The sequence below is a fragment of the Ptychodera flava genome, chromosome 1 (assembly GCF_041260155.1).
Source record: "Ptychodera flava strain L36383 chromosome 1, AS_Pfla_20210202, whole genome shotgun sequence".
In the NCBI taxonomy this organism is placed as follows: domain Eukaryota; kingdom Metazoa; phylum Hemichordata; class Enteropneusta; family Ptychoderidae; genus Ptychodera; species Ptychodera flava.
Genome location: NC_091928.1, coordinates 34303109 through 34330908, shown reverse-complemented (window position 1 = coordinate 34330908; position 27800 = coordinate 34303109). Strand labels below are relative to the sequence as shown.

General features: G+C 36.9%; 1 protein-coding gene across 2 annotated transcripts; it reads left to right on the top strand.

Moving 5' to 3' along the window:
- On the top strand, positions 1 to 27800 carry LOC139135821 (uncharacterized). 2 transcript variants are annotated; one of them, XM_070703555.1, is made up of 6 exons: positions 1 to 395; positions 780 to 963; positions 2036 to 2177; positions 2887 to 3006; positions 24536 to 24692; positions 27446 to 27800. In XM_070703555.1, exons 3-6 carry the CDS (start codon positions 2076 to 2078, stop codon positions 27733 to 27735), a joined length of 669 nt encoding a protein of 222 aa, XP_070559656.1. In that variant the 5' UTR covers positions 1 to 395; positions 780 to 963; positions 2036 to 2075; the 3' UTR covers positions 27736 to 27800. The 2 variants fall into 2 exon arrangements, with proteins under 2 accessions (XP_070559656.1, XP_070559665.1); XM_070703564.1 differs by lacking the exon at positions 2887 to 3006 and having other exon boundaries at positions 4 to 395; positions 27446 to 27794.

Below are 27800 nucleotides of genomic sequence, written 5' to 3'. Positions count from 1 at the left end.
CCCCGCATCCCCGCATCGGAAAGACTGCATTTAACTTGCATGATAGCTGAAACCCGGGTCCTTGCCTGAGTAACTCGGGTGACAAGCAGAAGACTTTTAATCCCCAAGGTGTTAATGTTCCATTGTTATGTTTATCTTATCCCGCTGGTGCCATTGTAGGAAAGGCAGGTCTGTGAAATTGATTTTCTGATAACCAAGTAGGGAAGTAGGGTATTCCTAAGTTAATGGAGCTTTCCCGTAATGCATTATGGCATTTAACATTTTTTCAGAGAGACTCGTATGTAAGAAAAGCAATTGCAATGATCAAGAAATACGAGTACTCCTCCGCCTTGAACCTTTTGCTTTCTTCAAGTAAGGCTGCTAAACGGACTTTTCTGCGGTTTGTAAAATCCAAGGTATTGTTATATCATATTATTATTATAGTACTTCTCTACTTTTCACATGTTCATGTTTATCTCTTTTATTCAAAATTCACCTTTTTTCTCTGAAAAACATACAAGTTAAGCTTTTACCCGTACTTTCATATTTCAACATGAGGTTAAGTTGGTTAAAACTAGCGAAGCAAAACATGTCCCGTGGGGTGCATTTTAACAAGACTTGAAGATTTGAAGGTCCCTGAATTACATGATTTTTTACAAACTAAAGCTGCTATAATATACCAAGCCAAGTGGATGACTTTCCATGTGGTTTTGGCTCAATACCACTTTTTACTGACTTGGCAAGTGGGGAAGTGCTAGTGTGTGGCAGGTAAAGGGTTAATACTGTTTGTCTATCCGCAGATAAGACAAGAAGTCCGCAGTTTTCTTAAAGGGGACAACATGTTGATGAAAGCTTTGACAAGGGATATAGCTGAAAACTTTTCCTGGGTTCTGTACTGGAAGAGACTACAAACAAGTTGCCAGTCCTTCAAACTGTCCTTGAAGCTGCAATAACAACAAAGAACAGTTATCATAAGGTTCAAGTGTAAGTACAGACAAAAAGTATACTACTCGTCTGTTTTTAGCTCCCATTTGCCATACATATATGGCAATTGGGAGGTTATATGGTTGAAAAAAGTCTGTATGTGAGATGTCTGTCTGTATGTACCGGTACGTATGTACCGGTATGTATGGATGGATGTCTGTCCGTCCAACGCAAAAACTCACAAACTGCTGCATGTATTAAGCTGATTTTTGGTATAGTGATGCCTTATATGGTCTAGATGTGCCGTTGTTAAAATGAACTTTTTATTCCCATAGATATGCAAATGAGGTAGAAAAAATGGCGAAAATGGTCAAAAATCAATAACTCAGGAACTACTCATCTGATCATTGTCATATTTGGTTTTTAGGTACCTTAGGCGCAACTCATTCAAACATACAGATATGATGTCAATATTTGATGCTTTCTATTTTTAATGAATTTTTTTCTTTCTTTTTTTGCCATTTTAGTAAAAAATCTTTTTCTCTTAAACCAATGGTCGGATCGCTTTAAAATTTGGCGTGCGAGTTTCTTGTGATAGCTCAAAATAGAATTCATCTAAAGTATGCAAAATTTGCATACCGTATTTTTGGGCAATTTTTGCCATTTTTGTTTAAAAAAATCTTCTTTGACACTGTGTATGCCATTACTTTCTAATTGGGTGTGCAGGTTCCTAAGAGTGACCTGAAGATGACTCAGTGAACTCAAGGCAAAATTTGCAAATTTTGTGGTACTTTTTGCCACACTTTCAAATTTGGTACACAGGTGAAATGTAGTAGGTCATTCATTCAAAGTCAAGTACTGCCAGTGTGAATGAGCAGTTTATGATTGTGCTGTTCCAGGCTGAGGTGTTATTTATAGGGATGATGCAATGTTAGACGGTAATTGATATTTAACTGAATTTGACTTACATTGTATGTAACTCTTGTACTGTATAAACCCTATCAGTTCACCCAGAAACAATTAATATGATTTTAAATAATTGCATTAATTAGGAAATCAACAAAGCCAAAATAATTGCATTAATGACAATTGACAATATTTTAATGTCTATCCTATTCATTAATTGTTGTAGGTCTGATGAGCACAATGGTAATTTGGTACCAGGACTTGGCATGGCATTAGGGCTGTTGCTGCACTTACGCAGTCCTACTAAAATTAAATTGATCCAGCATATGAATTCCATTGAGATGTATAAAGGAGGTATCAGTCAGAAAGTAAGTTTTTTAGCTCATATTTGGTATGTATATAAATACCAAAAAGAGCTTATATGGTGAGTTGGTGGCGTCTGTATGCATGTATGTACGTACCGGTATGTATGTATATGTATGTGCAGATGTATGTCCGTCACACGCAAAAGCTCCCAACCGCCATGTGTGATCTCAACACGCGCGCTTTAGTAAAAAAAAACGTGAGGAAATGACTTTCTCCAGCGCACACGGTGAGGAATTGCCTCGTGAGGCAAAAAAATATCAAACAGGTTGGATATTTTGCTCAACGCCTCGCGAGGACAGAAACTCAAGAAAAATCGACCGCTACCAGGGTAAACTAGCTAAGCAAACAGCCTTGAATGAAATTTTGCTCAGCGAATTTCTCTCGTGTGCGGCAGGCTTAAAGCACAGAATGTCTAACTCAGCACTTCAGGAAAGTCTCGTTTATATGTTTCAATCTTCCGAGATGGTAAGAATATCACTTATGACCTGTTAAAAAAGTTGAACTCCCTAGTAATTCCACCACTAAAATTATTTTGGCTCAGTTAATTTTCTAATAATTCAACAATTTAAAATCATAATTATTTTTTTCTGGTCTAATTGAAAGGGTTTTTACAGTATTTTGTGATATGAATGGATGTGATGTGAATAGCAGACTTGTGATTAGTTCTAGCATTAATTGTTCACAAGTTGAAATATTGATGTTGTCTTCTAGGTATTTGAAGGATTTAACAAACTGGGAATTTGTATGGGTTTAAAAGGCACGAGGCTATTGGTTGATAGAATGGTACAACAGTTTGATGAGGACATCTTATCAATGAAAAAAAATATCGAGGTAGAGTGTTTTACAAAATTTATTCAGCTGAAGTTAATTTACTTGGCGTGGTTTGCTTTTTAGTCCCCACGGACACCGTCCGGGGAAGTTATAGGTTTGGACATGTCCGTGCGTGTGTCCGTTTGTCCGTGCGTGCGTCTGTCAGTCCGTCCGTGCGTCCGTCCGTGCACGCAGATATCTCAGAGACGCCTGGAGCGATTTCATTCAAACTTGGAACAAGGATTACTTCATATGTAATACATATGCAGGTCGATTTGTCTTGTGATACGATCCAATATGGCTGCCAGGCAGCCATTTTTAGCTCACATTTGGTTATACCAATGTGAGTTTATCGTATAAGCTGAAGTCGATGGCGTCTGTATGTATGTGTGTATGTATGTATGCATGTATGTATGTACCCGGGTATGTATGTATGTATGTACGTACAGTATGTCCGTCAACATTAAAAACACGCAAACCGCTGCACATTTCAGCTTGGTATTTGGTGTGTGGATGCATCCTGGGCTATAGATGGGATTTTGTTCAAATGAAGTCTGCATTGCCAAAATTATGCAAATGAGCTTACAAAATGTGAAAATGGTCAAGAATTAATATCTCGAGAACCGCTGTTTTGATTGCTTTGAAAATTTGTGTGCAAGTACCTTAGGTGAACCTTATACATTTTATGAATATTGTGAAGATATCCTATATTAGCTCCGCTGTCAGCGACGCGGAGCTTATCAAATAGGTTGATTATCTGTCGTCCGGCGTCCGGGTCCGTCGTCCGTCAACAATTGCCTTCTCCTCTGAAACCACAAGTCCAATTGCTTTGAAATTTTATATGCAGTTCACTTGGGGTGACCTCACTTCAGTTTGTTCAAATCATGGTGAAATTTGCATATTTGTATTTTTGGGGCATTTTTTGGTGTTTTTGGTAAAAAATCTTCTTCTCTGAAACCGCTCGTCCGATTGCTTTGAAATTTGATATGCAGTTTGCTTAGGGTGACTTAAATCAGATTTGTTCAAATGGTGGTGAAATTTGCATATTTGTATTTTTAAGGCAATTTTTGTCATTTTTGGTAAAAAAATCTTTAAAAATCTTCTTCTTCAAAACTACTGGTCAGATAGCTTTTATATTTGGTACATATGTCCCTAGGGATGATCTATTTCAGATTTGTTCAAATTGTGCAGAAAATGAAAATTTCATTTTTAAGGCAATTTTTGCCATTTTTGGTTAAAAAATGTATTTCTCAAAATGTACTGGTCTGATAGTTTTGAAATTTGGTATACAGGTTTCTATAGATGAACTAAGTAAGAAATATTGAATTTCTGATGAAATCTGTAATTTTGTATTTTTGGGGCAATTTTTGCCATTTTTGGTCAAAAAATGTGTATTTCCAAAACTACTCATCTGATAGCTTTGAAATTTGGTATACAGGTTTCCATAGATGAACTAAATGATATTTATTGAAATAATGATGACATCCGCAATTTTGAATTTTTGGGGCAATTTTTCCCATTTTTGGTCAAAAAATGCGTTCCTCAAAAAGTACTGGTCTTACAGCTTTGAAATGTGGTATACAGGTTTCTATATATGAACCAAGTGTGATATTTTGAAATTATGGTGAAATTTGCAATTTTTTATTTTTTAGGGCAATTGTTGCCATTTTTGGTCAGAATATTTTATTCTCAAAAAACTTCTCATCAGATAGCTTTGGTTGAGATGTTCTTAGGGATGATGGGATGTGATATATTCAAAGTATGATGAAATCTTCAATTTTGTATTTTTGCAGCTTATTTTAGCCATTTTTTTCTGGCCACTGCATTGAGTTATCAAAGATTTCCACCTTCTTCATCAACTGTGTCAAAAATAGTTATCTGTACATAAACACAGCGGAGCTATATCGGCCGCTAGGTCGCTTGTTTTGTATTTTTACTGAATTTTTTGGTGATTTTTCTCATTTTCAGTAAAAATTCTTCTTCTGTGAAACCGCCAGCCCAATTGCTCTCAAATTTGGGTTGGATCTTTGCGAGGGTGTTACGCTTCTAATTTGTTGAAATTATGACAAAATTGGGAAAATTACTATTTTGGAGCAATTTTGTCATTTTTGGTCAAAAAATCTTAAACAGTATTTTCTTTTTAAAACCCCTGGACAGACAGCTTTTGTATTTGGTACACAGACGTACAGAGATGACAATAGTTAGATATGTGGAAATTGTCCTGAAATATACAAATTTGTATTTTAAGACAATATTGTCATTTTTGGTCAAGAAAACTTGATCTCAAAATTACTTGTTTTAAAAGCTTTGTAATTTGATATAAAGTCCCGAGGGATGTTATTAGATACATTTGTATATTTAGGTAATTTCTCAGTTTGTGACCTTAAATGACCTACACCAACCCAGGATATGTTGTGAGACAGTTTTGAAGGCTGTGAACATAATTTTGTCATATTTGGTATCAATTTGTAGGAAAATTTGATCCAGAAAACAAAGCTTAGGTGAATTTTTCATTGCGGACCAATTTTTGCAACTTTTCTATGTAAGACATACAAGAACTGATGAGAAATTTGGATCCGGGATAATGCCAGATGTTGTAATCACCATACACAGAGGAAGGCATTTCACCATCTGTAACTAACTTAAGTGCTGTTTACATTAGAATGATAACACTCATGGCATTAATTAAAAGATCCCCAAGGTTGTAAATATATTTCCTGTCATCTGGCGTTATGTAATACCAAGGGATGGAACATTTGATATTCAGGAGGGGGTAGGGTCAAGAAGATTGATGAGGTAGCGTTACTTTTTTACCAGATCCCTTGTACAATTTTTTACCCACTCCCACCTTTTCTTCTTATCAAACCTTCTCTGTCTATTTTTTGTTGTTGACATTTGCTTATGTATGTATTTAGGATCTGCTTGTCCCATTGCTGTAGAAGTTGATATGCATGTTCCTAAAGATGACCTCCAGTGCCTAAGTTGGAGACCTATTACGGGCCCAAGCCTACCGGCTGGGCCCCTATTGGTTTACTGGAGTTCAATATTCTTCTTCTTCCTCATCTTCTTCTTCTACTGTCCCTTTTTTGTCACTCTTGATCTCAGAAACCGCATGACATAAACTTCTCAAACTTGCAGTGCTAATAGCTACTTATGGGTTCTCGTGCATATTATCCTTAAAATTTTGATTGGTCATGTGACCTGGCGGCCATATTGGATTTTCCGAAAAACTAAAAATGGCTTTTCTTGCTGACCTAGGGGTCAAGTCAGTTTGAATTTTTTTATATAGCAAGCATGACCTAAGGTCTTAAGAATTGGCAAATAAAATCGCGTGCGGTCACGTGACCTTGGCCGCCATATTGGATTTTCGAAAAATACCAATTTAATCTTTAAAAATCTTCTTCTCCAGAACCAACACACCGATTGAGCTGAAATTTTGCTCATGTCATCCTTAGAGTCATCTCTTTCAAGTTTGCGAACGGCGTTTGATCGGTCAAGTGGTTTGGCCACCATATTGGATTTTGAGAAAATCGTGATTTAGTCTTTAAAAATCTTCTTCTCCAGAACCATACACCGATTCGACTGAAATTTGACATGTAACATCTTAAGTGTGATCTCTTTCAAGTTTGCGAAAGGCGTTTTGATCGGTCACGTGGTTTAGCCACCATATTGGATTTTGAGAAAATCGTGATTTAATCTTTTCTCCAGAACCAACACACCGATTCGACTGAAATTTGACATGTGACCCCTGATCTTAACCCTTTGAACCCTAAAGGCCGGTATACCGGCCTATTTGAGTTTGACTTTATATCCTGAAGGCCGGTATACCGGCCGTGGCGCCTAACCATTTAACAGCCAATCAAATAGCTTGTTACTACACGTTTGTGGCATCCAAACGTTGTGATGACGTATTGCCGCCATTGTTACCGTCGCTGTGAATTACTTTATCGGACAAAGCTCTTCGAAAATGCCGCGTAGACGTGTTACAACTTCACAAGTGCTGCAAGAATTGTTGAGTTCAGACGAGGGAAGTGAGCAAGGTAACGATTATGGCCATGATAGTGATTTTTCCAGTGAGCAGTCTAGTGTAAACGGCGATTTCGCCCACGTTGATTCAGCTGCTTCAGATGTTTCAGACGATGATAATGTAGACCCAGCACCTATCGGCAGAGGGCGCGGCCGAGGAGATGGTCGTGGTAGGGGACGTGGGCGTGGCAGGGGGCGTGGCAGGGGACGCGGGAGAGGCAGGGGACGTACTGGAGCTCAACAGAGAGCCCTTTCTCCCCCTGTAGGTTGGAATAGAGATACAGCAGGTTTCAACCCAAGACAGTTTACACCAAATACTCCCCCTGGTCCAAGAAATATACCAGATACAATAAATGAGGAGAGCAAGCCGGTTGAATATTTCAATTTATTCTGGGATGATGAACTTTGGGAAATTTTTGTCAACATGACAAATCGCGAAGCTGGTCGTGTGAGGGCAGAAAAGCCTGGTAATTACTATGCTAAATCGTTCGAAAAACAACCTCTGACAGTAACTGAACTAAAAGCATTTTTGGCTTGAGAGTTTCCATGGAAATGCTAATTTACAAGGATCGGTACTCCCACTACTGGAAGGCAAAAGACACGTCAATTTGTTATACGCCAGGATTTGCATATGTAATGTCAAGGGACAGATTCCTTGCTATATGGTCCTTTTTGCATTGTGTAGATGAAAGTGATCCAGAGCTTGACAAACGAGACAAAATATACAAGGCCCGCCCAGTGTTCACTCGTTTGCTTGAGAAATTCAAACATCATTACGTCCCTGATAATGAACTGTCACTCGATGAGGGAATGATCCCGACAAAGAATAAACTTTCCTTCAAGCAATACATAAAGGATAAGCCCATTCGGTGGGGAATGAAAACATTTCTGCTTACTGATAGTACAAATGGCTACATTTGTAATGCCGAAGTATATACAGGGAGGAGAGCTGATGGTAATGAGATTGATAATCTTGGTATTACTGGAAACTTGGTGGTCCGGCTGACTGATGAATATTCTGGACAGAACTATACCATCTTCACCGACAGATTTTATACCTCAGTTCAGCTTGCTGAGTATTTATTGGAACACAAAGACATCAGGATTTGTGGTACAGCAATGACTAATAGAAAAGAATTCCCCAAGACTATTATCAAAGGGAAACGCGAATTGACCAGGGGAGAAAGTGATCTCTTATTCAATGGAAATGTAGCGGTGATTGTTTGGATGGACAAGAAGCCTATATACTTTGTAACATCAGTCTACATAAGTGATCCAGGCACTGTTGTCCAGAGATACAGTCCTCAGGAACATAGAAAGGTGGATGTTGCATGTCCAGAAGCTGTCAAGTGCTACAACAACTATATGGGTGGGACTGACAAGAATGACCAAATGACAAGACTTCAAAAATGTCGCCGACATTACAAATGGCCACGACGCTTGATCATGAAATTTTTCATGTGGGCTGTATATAATGCATATGTTCAAATGGGGTTTGTGAAGCCCCATGCACGCCCAAACAAAGCCTTGTTCACATTTCACATGTTTATTGAGAATCTGTGTGAGACACTTGTAGGGGACACTCAAAATCCCAATGCACGTGCACATAACCGCTTGTCTGGAGCACTTCGCGATGAAGCTAGACTGAAACGTGATGCCTACCATGATGTTGAAAGACCCCCCCATGCCACTACAAACAATCGCTGCGTTGTATGCCAGGAGAAATACCTCAAGGCTAAACAGTTGAACCCAAGTGCAACAGATAGACACTTGCCCAAACGTAGGAAGACATCTTACTGGTGCAGGTATTGCAAGGAGTTTTTGTGTATCGGATATGACGAAACTGATTGCTGGTATGATTGGCACCACAAGGTACAATACTGGCGCTAAAATGAAGCAAGTTACAAGCTAAGTCAGTTTTTATCATTTATTTATCGTTTATTCATGCTTATCCTTCAAAAAAAATATATATAAGGGCTGACAAATATGATTTCAGAAAGAAATGATATTTCGAAACAATCCCCCTGGGGGGGTCAGGATATACATCAGGTTACCCTGGGGAGCTCAGGGTTCAAAGGGTTAAGTGTGATCTCTTTCAAGTTTGCGAAAGACATTTGGATCAGTCACTTTATTTGGCCGCCATATTGGATTTCGAAAACTACCAATTTAATCTTCAAAAATCCTCTTCTCCAGAACTAACACACTGATTGAGCTGAAATTTTACTCATGTCATCCTAAGAGTAGTCTCTTTCAAGGTTGCAAAAGACATTGGATCGGTCACGTGATGTGGCCGCCATATTGGATTTTCGAAAACTACCAATTTAACCTTCAAAAATCTTCTTCTCCAGAACTAACACACTGATTGAGCTGAAATTTTACTCATGTCATCCTTAGGCTGATCTCTTTTAAGTTTGTAAAAGGCATTTTGATCGGTCACGTGGTTTAGCCGCCATCTTGGATTTTGTGAAAATTGAACTTTAATCTTAAAAAATCTTCTCCTCCAGAACCAACGCTCCGATGTAGATGAAATTTTACTGACATCATCCTTAGTGTGATCTCTTTCACGTTTGCGAAAACCATATGGATTGGTCACATGGTTTGGCCGCCATCTTGGATTTTGTGAAAATCGCACTTTAATCTTTAAAAATCTTCTTCTCCAGAACAAACACACCTCTTGAACTAAAATTTTATTCCTGTCATCTTAAGTATAATCTCTTTCAAGTTTGCGAAAGCCATCCTGATCGGTCACATGGTTTGGCCGCCATCTTGGATTTTATGGAAATCACACTTAAATCTTTAAAAATTTTCTTCTCCAGAACCAACACACCTCTTGAACTGAAATTTTAATCGTATCATCTTAAGTATGACCTCTTTCAAGATTGCAAAAGGCAGTTCAATCGGTCTTGTGGTTTGGCTGCCATCTTGGATTTTGCGAAAATCGCAATTTACTATTTAAAGCTCTTCTTCTCAAGAACCAACACACCGATTCAATGACATTTTACTCCTGTCTGAGCACTTTACTGTTTCTGATAGGCAATTGGATCGGTGAAGAACTTTGGCAGCCATATTTGATTTTGCATAAAACATGCAATTACCAGTGAAACATACCGGTACAGTAACCATGAGATGATGCTCAAAATCCTACTTTTCGAGACTTCAATTTTGCATATAACATTATAAGTGCAAGAACTTTAAACCATATTAGCAGCTTGGGCCCCGCCAAGGCTGCTTGCAGCTTTAATTTGCTTTTGTTATTCTTGTTTTTCCTGGTTTAAATATTTCTCGAATGGACCAATTCAAACCGAATGTGAGCACACTGTCCTTGATGGTATTTTTAAGCTCCGCTGTCAGCGACGCGGAGCTTATCAAATAGGTTGATTTGCCTTTGTTGTCGTCCGTCATCATCGTTGTACGTCGTCGTACGTCAACAATTGCCTTCTCCTCTGAAACCACAAGTCCAATTGCTTTGAAATTTTATATGCAGTTCACTTGGGGTGAACACACTTGAGTTTATCAAATCGTGGTGAAATTTGCATATTTGTATTTTTGGGGCATTTTTTTTGGTGTTTTTGGTAAAAAAATCTTCTTCTGTGAAACTGCTTGTCCGATTGCTTTGAAATTTGATATGCAGTTTACTTAGGGTGACTTCAGTCAGATTTGTTAAATCGTGGTGAAATTTGCATATTTGTATTTTAAGGCAATTTTTGTCATTTTTGGTAAAAAAATCTTTAAAAATCTTTTTTACTTCAAAACTACCAGTCAGAGAGCTTTGATATTTGGTACATATGTCCCTAGGGATGATCTATTTCAGATTTGTTCAAATTATGCAGAAATATGCAAATTTGCATTTTTAAGGCAATTTTCCCATTTTTGGTCAAAAAATGTATTTCTCAAAAAGTACTGGTCTGATAGTTTTGAAATTTGGTATACAGGTTTCTATAGATGTACTAAGTAATATATATTGAATTTAATATGAAATCTGTAATTTTGTATTTTGGGGGCAATTTTTCCCACTTTTGGTCAAAAATGTGTATTTCCAAAACTACTCATCTGATAGCTTTGAAATTTGGTATACAGGTATAAACTAAATGATATATGTTGAAATTATGATGAAATCTGCAATTTTGTAATTTGGGGACAAATTTTTCCATTTTTGGTCAAAAAGTGTGTTTCTCAAAAAGTACTAGTCTGATAGCTTTGAAATTTGGTATATAGGTTTCTACAGATGAGCTAAGTGATATATAGTGAATTTCTGAAGAAATCTGTAATTTTGTATTTTGGGGGCAATTTTTGCCATTTTTGGTCAAAAAATGTGTTTTTCCAAAACTACTCATTTGATATCTTTGAAATTTGGTATACAGGTTCCTACAGATGAACTGAATGATATTTATTGAAATTATGATGAAATCTGCAATTTTGTAATTTTTGGGCCATGTTGGCCATTTTTGGTCAAAAAATGTATTTCTCAAAAAGTACTGGTCTGATAGTTTTGAAATTTGGTATACAGGTTCTACAGATGAACTAAGTAATATATATTAAATTTATTATGAAATCTGTAATTTTGTATTTTTGTGGCAATTTTTCCCACTTTTGGTCAAAAATGTGTATTTCCAAAACGACTCATCTGATAGCTTTGAAATTAGGTATACAGGTATAAACTAAATGATATATATTGAAATTATGATGAAATCTGCAAAGTTGTAATTCTGGGGCAAATTTTTCCATTTTGGTCAAAAAATGTGTTTCTCAAAAAGTACTAGTCTGATAGCTTTGAAATTTGGTATACAGGTTTCTACAGATGAGCTAAGTGATATATATGAATTTCTGAAGAAATCTGTAATTTTGTATTTTGGGGGCAATTTTTGCCATTTTTGGTCAAAAAATGTGTATTTCCAAAACTACTCATTTGATATCTTTGAAATTTGGTATACAGGTTCCTACAGATGAACTGAATGATATTTGTTGAAATTATGATGAAATCTGCAATTTTGTAATTTTGGGCCATTTTGGCCATTTTTGGTCAAAAAATGTGTTTCTCAAAAAGTACTGGTCTGATAGCTTTGAAATTTGGTATACAGGTTTCTACAGATGAGCTAAGTAATATATATTGAATTTCTGATGAAATCTGTAATTTTGTATTTTGGGGCAATTTTTGCCATTTTTGGTCAAAAAATGTGTATTTCAAAAATACTCATCTGATAGCTTTGAAATTTGGTATACAGGTTCCTACAGATAAACTTAATGATATTTATTGAAATTATGATGAAGTCTGCAATTTTGTAATTTTGGGGCAATTTTTCCCATGTTTAGTCAAAATATGCGTTTTTTAAAAAAGTACTGGTCTAATAGCTGTGAAATTTGGTATACAGGTTTCTATAGATGAACTAAATTTGATCTTTTGAACTTATGATGAAATCTGCAATTTTTATTTTGGGGGGCAATTGTTGCCATTTTTGGTCAGAAAATTTTGTTCACAAAAAACTACTCATCAGATAGCTTTGGTTCACATGTTCTTAGGGATGATCCAATGTGATATATTCAAAGTATGATGAACTCTTCAATTGTGTATTTTGGCAGATTATTTTAGCCACTTTTTTCTGGCCACTGCATTGAGCTATCAAAGATTTCCACCTTCTTCATCAACATGTGTCAAAAATAGTTATTCTCTACATAAACACAGCGGAGCTACCGGTATATCGGCCGCTAGGTCACTTGTTTACGATTTTTTCATGTAAAGAGCCATAACTCGGATATGTTTCAACCGATTTTATTCAAAGTTGGTACAAGGACATTGACCAATGTGTCATACATATGCACGTTGATTTGTTTTGTGATACGATCCAATATGGCCGCCAGGTGGCCATTTTATTAGGATTTTTTCATGTACAGAGCCATAACTTGGACATGTTTCAACCGATTTTATTCAAAGTTGGTACAAGGACATTGACCTATGTCATAGATATGCACGTCAATTTGTTTCGTTAAAGGCGGAGCCTCCCTTTAAAAGGACGCCAAGTTATTGCGGCATTCATTGTATAAGTGGACACCAAACAGGCAACACACAGGCACATGTTCCAGAAAATGCAACTTTTTAGTTTTCCCTGGCCGCAAAAAACACAGACATACTGCCAAGCGGTCAGCGCGAAGTTGCTGAAGATCAAACTCTGTGATTGTATTCAAAGTCGAACGCGACTGGAAGACAATTTTAGGAAATTCAATCATTTGTGGTTGGGAATCAATGACCGTTGGCGATTTGAACTGACCGTCAATCAAAAGCTTGCATAAACTCTGTTTGCAGGATTAGCAAAATGTGACAAAAAGTTGAGATCAGTTTGTGTAATCAATGTTATAGAAATCAAACATCGTACTGGCCAAGCGTTTGACTGGGAGGAGAACTCCACTAATGCGAGAACCTGGGATTGAAAAGTGCGGCTTTAAAGACGCCAATGGGTTATAAATACCAGATTACATGAAAGGACGCTCATTCTGCAAACAGACGCCATGCGAGTAGCTTAAACTGAGCGCTCCAAAGATTGCGGTTTTTTGTGTATTTTTTTATGAAAATTTATGAAATGCGAATGCTCTACAGCATAGTAAATACCTGATCAATACATAACGACTCCATATTTTTCAAACCGATAAGTTTTTGGGACAATTTTAGTGAGTAATTGTGCGTGGCCAGTGAGAACGTCGACCCTGGGGATGCTGAATGGGATTTGAATAGCACTGTCAATCAACCTTGTGCAAAGTAAGACATGAGTTAGCTGAACGTGTACCTAATGTCAATTAGCATTCGCCTTATCTGCTAACAGTGACTAAATGTAAATAAAATATGTGTCAAGATTTCCAGTGTCGAAAGACGTTCACAGTTCTCCAACTTTTGTAGCTACCCGCTGCATTTCTGGGGATAAAAAACGTGATCAGACGACATTCAAGTCGATTACATCTTGGTAACCGTGAACACGTTTCCTCCACAAAACGTGCAGTGAAGAAGAAAATGTATTATCGGGTTCTCTCTTACTGGAAAGTTTGATTGCCCTGAAAAGGGCCGTTTGGTTTGGTTTTGTCGCTTCTACTGTACACCAACAATGGCAAATGTGTATGGTACGCTGGGCAAATTTGGATATAACGTTTGGACGACAGAAGTCACGCAAAATGGCACATCAATTTTCTTCTTGTAACGAGTACATCATCGGCCTGCACCAGATGCTGTTTTCGGGCCAAAAGCGCTCATCGCACCAAGCGTGTGTCCAATCAAGAATATCCCAATACTTCCGGCAGAGTCGGAGTCAGACAGACGCGTTGTCATTGCCAAATAATGATGCTAAACTCAGAATGACGAATCAAGAAATGTTCAATACCCCGGCACAGAGGTGTGAAGCAGTACTGTATCCGTGTATAGTTTCCGATGGAGTGTCGTTTGTACCTCCATGAGTCTACTAATGTTTATTTGACCATGGAGCTAAAAAAGGATGATTTGACTTCCTCTGTTTCGTTCCGTCGTCACTTCGAGCGTACGTATCCACGTGAGCAAGTGCCATCGTATCGATAACCGACGCGATGCAGTTCCGCTGCATATCGATCAAAGTTCATTACGTCTGAGAAATTTACGAGATTTCCCATCCGAGTGTTCAAAATGCATCTGATTGTTGTACTTTTTTGGTTCCAATGCAAAACAAAGTCTGGCAAAACAAATTGGCAAACAATGTAATACATGACAATCTGGACTTGTTTTCTGACTTCCGACCGCCATTTTGGCCTCATAAAAGTTTTACGTTGGCTGGTTGAGTACGACAGGATCACGGTTCAATCTTCAGAGAATACTCATTTCATATTATTTCGACACCAATGTTTCCAAATTTAATAAAACATTAGTTCTAAGAATTTGAGAGATTCAAACGATGCAGATCATGTTTTTGCATACCAGTATATTGACTTGTAATTTTGTGGGTCGAGGCATACCGGTAGACAGTAGAGGGAAAGATGGTCGAGGACACTGTCCGCATCCGGTGCCAAGCGACACACTGCTGGAATCGGTGAAATTTGTGAGGGACCGAGCACAATTAACGGCACGGGGCCAGAAGAGAAAATGGGGGGGGGGGGGGGGGCATGAAAAAAAATGAGTGTTCTTGGGGTGGGCCATGAAATTCCAGGAAAGGTAAGGGGTGGGGCACCAAAATTTTTTGCACCATAACAGACAGAGAATATTTTTCAGCATTTTTGTTCCTTGTTAAAGCTGGAGTTCCTTGTGAAACTTCTTGTAGCATGATGACATACCAAGTCTTAAACCTCACAATGCAGTTGTTATGTGTAAAATGAGCAATATTATTATTGAAAATTGACTTCATTTGTCAACAATAATAATGGTTGGTAATGATACAGAGGCTAGGTTGAAACTGGTTATTTCATCATGCTATAGGAAGAACTAGAATACGTAGTGGACACACAGGAAAAAAATACTGAAAAAAAGGGAGAAAAATGGCATTAATTGGTCTTTTATAGTTAGCCCATGAAGGACTATTCCAATGGCAGACTGTCATTACAGTGGAGTAACATTGAATATCTTGGGTAGTCATAGAAATGCAGACACTGGGTTGTGGAAAGTGCATTGAAATCACAATGGTCATGTTATACATTTTTCCCCAACATCTTTGTACTTGGTATCTGCTTTTATGCTGTGTACCTCTTCCAGACCATTCATGTTTATATTTGCTTTAGTGACAATTGTTGCCCTTTTTGTTCAAAGAGTGTACTGTTCTATTTTGATCTCTTGCCTTGGAGTATGCATCATTTGGAAAGGTATTGAGGGTCAGTAGCTGTACATAATTTGGCTATTTTTCAGTATTTTGTGTTCTGTGTGTTTCACTTGAAGTTCTTATTTTACTCAGAGTATGATGAAATGGCAAATGCACAATATTGAGCTTGTTAGATTAACTTGGAGATGTGCAGTGAACACTGTCATCATTAAAAATAATTCATGTCTAAATCAATGCTTCAACTATAACAACTATAACAGCACTGAATGAACTTGTAGATTGTTTATAACACTGATTCCACACTAAAACATTCTTTTTCAGTAAAGGCTTGTCTTTCCGTGATGGGGACAAATAGTTTCGACCAAACATATTTATTTTCTGGGGTTTTTTATTTACATTTCCCCCCATATCAGAACAAACAACATTTTCCCACTATCATAAGTTGTTTTTTCGGTGAAAAAGTTTGTAAACTGCCCTAAATCATAGCATTTCTACCTGTCTTTTCCTCTTAATGTCTATTATTGAATAAAAAATTAGTAAACTTTCATGTAATTGCTAGTTGTTTTTAGTATCATTTAGATTCTTACAAGGCTGGGTTTTGTTATCAGGAATTTAGGGCCGGTCCCTGTTCTCTAGATGTACGTTTTCTGACTTTACGTGTTGTCTTCAAATTGACCGTCAGATACGTGGACATTTGTGATACTGATCTGGAAAAATATATAAACACATTTTTTTCATGGTAATCACGCAAAGTTACTTTGACTATATCATATATCTTCAAAATGAATCACCGTCAATGTATCTGAAATACCTTGCAAGATGACCTTAGTCAATCACGTTGAATACGCATTCGTCAATTTTGCTTGCATCAGATACGTTAACTTTCTAATCGCTGTATTTAAATCATCAGACTATACAAACAAGTATTTTATTGATCATCGTGTTACATGAATCTCACTTATTCACATCGACTGTGAAATCTTAAAAATATACATAACAATTAGTATTGAACGTTAAATAAGACTTTTGGTGTCAGATACGTTTGCATCAGATACGTGACCTCGATTACTATAGCCCCGAAAAATCAATATATTGACGCACTCAAACAATGACGCTGCTTTTTGCACTCTGACCTTTGAACAATCTATCTATTGATATGCTAATAGACTGATTGCGAGGCGTCGTTTGAGTCGAGGGGCGCTTTCTGTCATCATATTCCAGGATAATTGCGTCGAATTCGGAAGTAAGTACAATCTTGTTGCATTGCACAAATTTATAAGAATGCAATGAGAGATATAACATCAAGTTTCTTTGAAAAGAGTGATACTTTATGTATTTTGCGGTCACTCTTCAATATGCAGAGCAAAATAGTATGTACGTAATATTTAACGTATCTGACAGAAACATGCAGATATCACGCTTTATTGTCTTATTTCCCTTCTGTACTACGTGCATTTAACAGACATATTTGTGAAATCAAATCGTAATTTTTGACGTAATTTCTATTCAATGTTTGATTTATTGACGTAATTTCAAAATAGCAACTTACAAAAGATGTATATTGCTCAACATTTGGCGGACAATTTTGTTAACGTATCTGACATGTTTTTGTATAGATCTGACTTCTCCTTAAATTAGCCTTTAGCTTGAAAATTAAACATGCGTGACAGGACGTGTAAATATTAGGCGACCATTTAGAGTGCTTCTTCATCTTTATTTTTGTAGAGATGGGTAAAACACGAGCAGATTACCAGCGAGAGTATAGAGAGAGAAAGAAAAAAACGACCCTGAATACTTGGCTAGAGAACGGGAACGTTCAAAACGTTATCGGATACCAATAAAAGATCTGTCAAAAAGAAACAAGCCAGTATTAGAGAACGAAATAAACAATATAGTAAAAAGTATAGAGATATAAACAAAAAAATCCTACTGAGGCTAAGAGAAAAACAGAGAGAAGTAACAATTTCTGAACCAGTACCTCTGCCGAGCATTTCCAGTAACACATTGGAGTCTTGTAGTCCACTGAGTTCCCGCAGTTCGCGAAGTAATCCATCACCGCTTCTAATAAAAATGTCCTTTCCACAAAAGAAGAGAAACGCAAAAGCAGCCAGTGCACTACAAAAAGCCAGGAAAGAAGCACAATACCTGAAGAAAAGGATAGAGATTCTGACAAGAGAGAAAAGAAAGTTGGCGAAGAGATGCCAGCGGTTTAAAAGTAAGCAAAAACACACAGTCACTGCTGCTAGTACGTGCATCCTTGGATCAAGGCAGAGTGAAACGGCACAAACACCCAGAAAGAGAACAAGACAAGAATTACGTCAAGCAGGAGTGAGTCCTGGAAAGATGCCTAGGTCTGTTGTAAAGAAACTCACCATGGCAAATGCAATTCTTGATGAAATTAAAGAGTCAAAGAAACACAACAAATCGCAGAAAGTTCGAAATGTAATTCACCGCGTTGTTAGTGGGAAAATAGTAAAACGCTCTCGTTGCATTTCCCTTCTACACCAGAGCACCGGTATTCCGAAATCAAGTATTATGAATACTAATACAAAAACAATACAGTTACAGAAAAGAGCACGACTAACTCTTGCTAGGGCGTGTTTAAAAATCGGGTAGTCGATTTCATGAAACGAGATGATGTAAGTATTTCCATGCCTGGAAAAATGATGTTAAATCGTACGAAGGAGAAAAACACCAAACCCGCATTCTCAATGATTATCTCTCCAATGTGTACGAGAAATTCAAAGCTGAACACCCTGAAATAAAGATATCGCTGTCATTATTCTGCTCATTTAGGCCAAGATACGTGCTGCTGACATCCTGTATTTCGCGAAATACATGTCTCTGTATCAAACACCAAAATATGGCAATGATGCTTAAATGTCTACGCTCCATGGGTATCAACGTGTCAAATAATCCAGAAGTGGTATGTAGACAGGTGACAAATGATGGGATGGAAACTCTACTAGGTAATATAAGGATGATGAAGTTGAATTGATACATGGAAAAGAGTGGAATCCGATGGAAAGAAACGAATGAAAATTGTACGTGAGAAGAAAGTAGGGATGACTTCATAGCTTTGATGAAGAGCGCCTATGCAGAGTTTTGAAGCACGTAGACCGAGTTAAGACACAATATGCTGCTTTGAGACGCCTGAAAGACACCCTTCCCAAAGGTCACATCATTCTGCAAATGGATTTTGCTGAGAACTTTACTTGTGGAAGCATGGATGAAGTGCAGAGTGCTTACTGGAATGCGACAAATGTCACACTTCACCTGTTGTGGCCTACTACCGCACCGCTGACGACAATCTTGAGCATAAGAATTACATCTTTGTATCTGATGTAAACCATCATAATTCAATCGCCGTTGTCACAATCATCAAAATGCTCACGAAAGAATTGCGAGAAACATTTCCTGAAGCAAAGGTAATCCATTACTGGACAGACAGCCCTTCATCCCAATATCGCAACCGGTTCGTGATCGACACAGTTGTTCATCACTACGAGAGGCATGGGTTCCATGCTCGTTGGAATTACTTTGAAAGTGGACACGGGAAAGGTCCATGTGATGGACTTGGTGGCTCTGCCAAGCGACAAGCAGCTGATGCTATTAAACAAGGAAAAACGACAATCCAGGATGCCAGCGATTTCTTTGCGTGGGCTTCAAGAAATGAAAAATCGATACATTATCGATTTTATTCAGAGCCCGAATACCAAGCAACATCCGAAGAGCTAGAGATGTGTACTTTTAAAACTATACCCGGTACCATGAAAATACACGCGGTTTATCCATCCAAAGGTGAACTTTACACCAGAGACGTTTCTTGTTACTGTCAAAGATGTCTCGTTGGTGATTTGTGTGAAGGATGGACCAGGAGTAACAAGAAAAACGCTGCATCGCCCACAGAAAACCACTCATCATCTGCTACAGTTACATGTACAAGCCGCAGCCGTGAGGATGTCAATGTCATTGCCGCGGAAGGCGATTATGTTGCAGCCCTGTATGATTGTCAGTGGTACGTTGGTCAAGTAATTGAGTATGACGAGAATGACGACGATTATAACATAACATTCATGGAGCCAACGCATGGGAAAAATAAACACCCGACATACAAATGGCCAGCAAGAGCCGATGCCTTGTGGATTAAACCAAATGATATAATCTGCACCATAGATGAGCCGAAACCAACAGGGAAAAGCAGGCGTCAATTTGTCCTTGCAGAAGAAGACTACGAAAAAATAATGGCTTTTGTTGCTGTTCGTGGCTCGGAATAAATCATGATACTAACTTAGACTGCATGACGTTGTGCATTTCTTAGATGTGTGTCCTTAGATACCACAGAATATATATATCTGAGCCAATGAAAAAAGCATTCTGACATAGTGTGTAGTCTGCATCAGATACGTTAAGTACATGTTTCCTGAAAATATTTACGATTTCGACACTTTTTCTAACATGAAATTGAATTGACGTTGAACTCAAGTTGCGTTATTAAAAATACAATTAAAAGTCGGTGTTTATAGGAGTTAAAAATGTGATTCCCACGTCTACAGCAGAAATTCCAGCATGTGATGCGGAAGAACAATGATTTTTCGTTTTCGTGTTAGTTTGAGCTTCACATTTAAAACGTTTTCAAGGTTTAGAGGTTCTAGAGCGTATTAAGTGTTTGAAATCAGTTTGTTCGTGTTAACTCGTAGACTCAGTATAAAAGAACAGTGACATCGACTGGAAACAATAGTGCATCAGATACGTTAACAAACGACTACAATTAAATTATACGTTATTCTGCTTTTATCTGGCAGTTTTGATCAATGTTAAATATAAACCTATTTTGTACCTATGATAGAGATTGCATAAAGTAATGCTGCCACCTTCTTCTCGATGTCTTGATTTTACTATGATAATTGGAACACATTCGTTCTTTTCTGTGTGAAAAAATTACCCTGTCCGTCGGATTTCGTCGCAACACTTTCCCAATTTTCGACTTGACCTACATCGTTATACGATTGAAGTGAATCCCTCTAGGTGTTGCCTTTTTGTAACAAATGTATTCATTATTTAATGTTCATTGCTTTTTAGGAGGTTAATCATCAAAGACTGTTAACGTATCTGATGCATATTTTTCTTCCTAGTATGAAACACGTTATTCACGTAAAATTGGAAATGTGTTTGGGTCCCCTGAGACTATTTTCATGACTTTAATTGATAAATGATACTTTAAAGCCAATAAAACGTTTTCAAAAACAACTTCAATTTTTAGGAATTTTATTTTACAATTATACTGTTTAGCGTGGAATCAGTGATAAGGTATATGGTAATTTCATCATTCTTTGAGATTAAATTTGCACAACACAGTACTGAAAAGTAGCTGTAGGTGTTACAAGTAGTAAAGCTTGAACATATGTTATTTTGTTTGTTTATTATTTATATATTTATTTGTTTATTATTTATTTCAAGAATGCAAGAATGTTGTTTTCACTTAAGCATACATTAAAAGTTATAAGGATTATATATATGTGTACAACTTTGTACCTATGTAATCATTTTTTTTTGGGAGGGGGGGCCACAAAAATTTTGTTGCCGGTGATATGGGGGGGGGGGGGGCACTGAAATTTTTGCTGGTGTTAGGGGGCCTGTAAAAATATATGCACCACATATTTTCTCTTCCAGCCCCCCCCCCCCCCCGCCGTTAATTGTGCTCGTTCCCTAACTTGAACGCACCAAGCATGGTGAAAACACCTCATGCCAAAATGTATGTACTCCGACATGCTCATCGATGTTCGACGTGAATTTATGTTTGTAAATCTACTAATGTAGCGGCGTTTGACGCAAAACAATGAAAACGACGATGTTGACTGGGTGGAGTACCCACTAATGCGTGAACCTGGGATTGAGAACGGCGGCTTTAAACGATCCAATATACGGTAGCTGCTGTGCGGCCAATTTGTTACAATTTTTTCATGTACAGAGCCATAATACTCAGCCATACCTCAACTGATTTTATTCAAAGTTGGTACAAGGAGATTGACCAATGTCATACATATGCACACTGATTTGTTTTGTGATACAGTCCAATATGGCTGCCAGGTGGCCATTTTGTTACAATTTTTTCATGTCAAATAAACAGCCAAACTCGGGCACGTCTCAACCGATATCACCGATTTTATTCAAACTTTAGTACAAGGACATTGACCTAGGTCATACATATGCACATTGATTTGATTTGTAATAAGATCCAATATGGCCGCCGTACTGTGGCCATTTTATTACGTTTTTTCATGTCCAGAACCATAACTCAGTCATGTATCAAGCGAATTTATTCAAAGTTGGTACAAGGAGATTGACCAATGTCATACATATGCACATTGATTTGTTTTGTGATATGATCCAATATGGCTGCTGTGCGGCCATTTTGTTATGATTTTTTCATGTACAAAGCCATAACTCGGGCATATCTCAACCGATTTTATTCAAAGTTGGTACAAGGACATTGACCTATGTCATACATATGCACATTGATTTGTTTTGTGATAAGATCCAATATGGCTGCCATGTGGCCATTTTATTATGATTTTTAGCTCCCATAGCCATATGTATATATGGCAATGGAAGCTATTCTTATAGGCTAGGAAAATGTCTGTATGTATGTATGTCTGTATGTCTGTATGTCTGTATGTCTGTCCGTCAACATCAAAAACTCCAAAACCGCTGCACATTTCATCTTGATATTTGGTGTGTACATGGATGATGGGCTGTAGATGAGATTTTGTTCAAATGAAGTTGTCATTGCCAAAAATATGCAAATTAGTGCCAAAAAAGGCGTTTTTGGTAAAAATCTTCTTCTTCATAACCGCTGGTCAGACAGCTTTGATATTTGGTATACAGGTCCCTGGGATAACCCAACTTGGATTTGTTCAAATTGTGATGAAATATGCAAATCTGTATTTTTAAGGAATTTTTTTGTCATTTTTGGTCAAAAATTTATTTCATCAAAACCGCTTGTCTGACAGCTTTGATATTTGGTATACAGGTCCCTAGGGATAACCCAACTTGGATTTGTTCAAATTGTGATGAAATAAGCAAATCTGTATTTTTAAGGAATTTTTTTGTCATTTTTGGTCAAAAATTTATTTCATCAAAACTGCTCGTCTGACAGCTTTGATATTTGGTATACAGGTCCCTAGGGATAGCCCAACTTGGATTTGTTCAAATTGTAATGAAATAAGCAAATCTGTATTTTTAAGGAATTTTTTGTCATTTTTGGTCAAAAATTTATTTCATCAAAACCGCTCGTCTGACAGCTTTGATATTTGGTATACAGGTCCCTAGGGATAGCCCAACTTGGATTTGTTCAAATTGTGATGAAATAAGCAAATCTGTATTTTAAGGAATTTTTTTGTCATTTTTGGTCAAAAATTTATTTCATCAAAACCGCTCGTCTGACAGCTTTGATATTTGGTATACAGGTTCCTATAGATAAACTAAATATGATATACAGAATATATGATGAAATCTGCAATTTTGTATTTTTGGTGCAATTTTTGCCATTTTTGGTCAAAAAATGTGTTTCTCAAAAACTACTTGTCTGATGCCTTTGATATTTGGTATACAGGTTCCTGGGGGTTCTCTAGTGTGATATGGTGAAATTTGATGAAATCTTCAATTTTTGTATTTTTGGGTCAGTTTTTGCCGTTTTTGGTCAAAATATTTGTTTCTCAAAAGTTACTCATGTGATAGCTTTGATATTTGGTATACATTTTTATACATAATTATCAATTTTGTATTTTTGCAGCTAATTTTGCCATTTTAGGTCAGGCCATCCTGAAATGAGCTATCAAAGATCTCAACCTTCTTCATCAATACATATGTCACAAAACGTTGCTCTCTTCATAACACAGCAGAGCTCTGTCGACCATTGGGTTGTTTGTTAGCTCCCATAGCCATATGTATATATGTTTACAAGTTTACATTTTATTGAAAATCTCAATAGCCAATGAGCAGATTAGATGAAAAATTAGCATGTGACCTGAAATGATTGTGCACATCTTGGGTCAGTATCTTGGACTTGCTATTTTTCATGAATTTTTTTTGTAATTTTCTCCCATTTTTGGTCAAAAAATCTTCTTCTCTGAAACCACAAGTCTGATTGATTTGAAACTTGGTATGGAAGTGCATAGGAGTGACCTTTCTCAAATCTGGGCAAATCGTGGTGAAATTTGCATATTTGCATTTTTTGGCTATTTTTTTCATTTTTGATCAAAAATTTTTTTTAACTCTGAAACCACACGTCCGATTGAGTTGAAACTTAGTGTAGAGGTTTTTACGGTGACTTCAGTAAGATTTGATCAAATTCTGGTGAAATTTGTATAATTTTATTTTATTGGGGGAATTGTTTCTATTTGTGATAAAAAAAATCTTTTAGCTTGATTTTAGCTTGTTTTGATAACTATATGGGAGCGACCAGTGACATTGTCACTATTTTTTCATGTCCTGAACTACAACTCGGACATGGATCAAGCGAATTATTCAAAAGTATTTTTATCACAGACCTAATGAAGAGGACTCTATCCTCTCTGAGGACCTGTAATCAAAGTACCCATTAACAAGTGGGGACTGTGTCATCAACGATGACTTGTTATCAAAACAGTGCATATGATCAGTAATTGTAATGAAGAAATGTATACACTTTAGGGTTTGGCAAGCCATGATACTGTGTTCTATTAGCGTACTGGTATGGTGAATCAATTTTATTTATTTTAATCCAGAGAGACATTTCTGTCAATGAAGGACCCAGAGACAGTTCTGAGGATGAAGTACCCGAGGAAGGCAATTTAGAAAGAACAGGTGTAAGGCAGAGGTTGTTTCAAAATGAAGATGAATATGATGAGGAAGAAGAGGCTCAGCCACTAGATGACATTCAGTGTAAGACAAAATATCCTTTCATAGACTTGTCAACATACCGGTAGTTCACCAATACCTGTATAGCCTTTGATGTTTGCTGTTCTCTTTCAACACCATGTCTATTGTACAAAATTGGCATTGATACGGTCTACAGTAGGCCGTCCTCCAGCTGCCTACCATACTTCTTTATATACATGTTAGTGATGAATATTACCCAAAAGGTTGATTGTGGCAGTGACTAGCTTTAAGTATTTCTGAAAATTATGTGCTCCTTTTACTGAAGCATACCAAATTTACTGTGATGAGAATTCTGAAATGTCTGTTATTAAACTAAAGCCCCAATAGCTGCGAATGTTTAATAAACCGATCTCAAAATTTCCTTAGTTTTCCAAGAGTTTTATTTTCTTTGAATAAGACCCATCAGAGAGTGAAAAAGTGTAACACACTGTCATGAGTGTCAAAAGTGGCATGTAAATTCAAAGGTTTTAATGTCATTTTAGATTTCCCGCCATTTTCAAAAACTAATCATATGACAGAGAAAATAAAGATTACAACAACAAAATGTTGGCCATCGTGTGTTGTGCATTCAAGTAAATGGCATCATGCTTGTTTCTGGTATAATCACGATATGTATGTGCAGGAAATACTGTTTTTAGCTACTATAGACTATAGTCTATAGAAGCTATTGGGATGGGTATCCGTCCGGCGTCCGTCGTCAGTCTGTATGTATGTATGTATGTATGTATGTATGTATGTATGTATGTATGTATGTATGTATGTATGTATGTCCGTTTGTGAGGCGTCCGTCCACTCAAATATCTTGAGAACCGCAGTACTTACTGATTTGATATTTGTTGTGTAGATGAAAAATATGATTTTGAGAAACTATTTTTTTTAATTTTTTGATATTGTTGAAAATAGGCAAATTAATGCCAAAAAAGGTGTTTTTGGTAAAAAATCTTCTTCTTCATAACCGCTGGTTAGACAGCTTTGTTATTTGGTATACAGGTCCCTAGGGATAACCCAACTTAGATTTGTTCAAATTGTGATGAAATATGCAAATGTGTATTTTTAAGGAATTTTTTTGTCATTTTTGGTCAAAGTTTGACTTACATTGTATGTAATTCTTGTACTGTATAAACCCTATCAATTCACCCAGAAAAAAATAATTAATATGATTTTAAATAATTGAATTAATTAGGAAATCATCAAAGCCAAAATAATTTTAGTGTGGAATTATCAGAAAGTTCAACTTTTTTGACAGTTCATAGTGAATTGAGGATTAAAACATGTAAAGGCAACTTTCCTGAATCCCAACTTTGATATATTCTGAACCACCATTTGTATTGTTATCTATAAAGAAATTGCTCAAATGTCATATAGGGTGGTCAAATAAATAGAGATAGAGAAAGTTCTAATTTCCATTTATGGTTGACTTGGTAAGGATAAAATAAGATTACTTTTTGAGGAAAAAATAGAGTGGTCAATTAAAAGAGTGGTCAAAGTGATAGGGTTTTTATGGTAAAGCTGGGCTGTAAGATTCCTCATGTGCTATTTATAGCAATTATGCAATCTGTGTAAACAGTGCAATGAAAGTGTAACATGATTCCTTATAATGCTTTTGATGACCTTGAACTTCTTAAGTTTCAAACATTTGTCTCTTCAGTGTGCTTTCTCTGAGTACGTACAGTCTCAACTTATTCAACAGAACTTACTTACAATGTCAATTTGAAAGTTAAAATGTGCTTGGTTAATAGGATAAAAATACTGATATTAAAGATAACCAGCTCAAGATTCTTTATAACCTGACAGATGTGCTGCTTTTTTATGACGCAAATCTTGATTTAAGCAAGTCTTGTTTACTTTAATTAGAATGTAATTAACTCTCGTTTATTTGCTATTATAGACTAATGTAGTCTGATGAAATATGCAAATCTGTATTTTTACAGATTTTTTTTCCATTTTTGGTCAGGCCATCCTGAAATGAGCTATCAAAGATATCCACCTTCTTCATCAATACATGTGTCACAAAAGGTTATTCTCTACATAACACAGCAGAGCTCTGTCAACTGTTGAGTCGCTTGTTTTTTCAAAACCGCTGGTCAGACAGCTTTAATATTTGGTTTACATGTCCCTAGGATGACCTTAGTGAGATAAGACCATACAGTCAGGAAATACTTAATTTTGTATCCATGTCTATAGTAGCTTCAGGGACTTTGGCCCTATGTTTCATATTTTCCCGCGGGGGCGCCATTTTATGGGTGCGGCACCCGTTTATTATTGAGCCTGTTAAAACGCAAAGGCATTTTCAAAATCAGCGAGCAGTGATACTCAATACATGTCCTTCGGTTAGCACATTTACACAGACCAACTTTTGGTTGAAAATAAAATCATGAAATTAATGCATAAAATTAGCAGCTATTGGGGCTTTAAAGTAGTTAGCATATCTGTGTAACTTGCAGTTTGCAGTTATTTTGTTGAACCTGTTTGGTAATGTTTCACCTTGTTATCAAAAACAGCAATACATTACTGGTATATGGTGATTGGATTATTTGCCGTTGTTGTGAATTCTTTGGTCCGGTGGAAGTTAACAAAATAAAATTCATATCGCATCAAATGTATGGCCAATGTTGCCACGTTAGAGTACATGCCATGTTTACATAACTACCATACATGAATTTGAATGGCTGTGTGTAATGTACGACAAAGGGGAGAAATTTGCTGAAAGTTATCCCAACATGACCTTCAGTGTACACACTGTCACTTTTTTACAGGTCCTGGGTATTCTCTTTGCTGGAACAACATTCAAACGCAAAGTGTAGCTCTTTATCAGCCCAATGTCAAGCAGCATAAGTTCCTGTTGGGGGCGCTGTCATATGCAGCTGTTAACAGAATATCATTTCGGCATCTTGATGACCTCGACAACTTACCAACAAAAAGGGCTGTTGACTTAAATCTACAGTGTTTCCTGCCATGTATAGATGACTGGACGTTGCTGCGTACAAGGATGGAACATATAGTGACAAAATTGTGTGCAAGCATATGGAATACTTCCAGTCTTTGAAAGACGAAATGGAAGATTACATCCCTCACCGGTACATTCAAGAGTCCAAGAAGAAAAGTACAATT

Bases quoted from the DNA above. Each gene is read 5' to 3' on its own strand.
- LOC139135821 (XM_070703555.1), top strand. From the start codon at position 2,076: ATGGCATTAGGGCTGTTGCTGCACTTACGCAGTCCTACTAAAATTAAA. The intron at 2,178-2,886 runs GTAAGTTTTTTA...GTTGTCTTCTAG, and splicing joins AAGGAGGTATCAGTCAGAAA to GTATTTGAAGGATTTAACAA. The intron at 3,007-24,535 runs GTAGAGTGTTTT...ATTTTAATCCAG, and splicing joins CAATGAAAAAAAATATCGAG to AGAGACATTTCTGTCAATGA.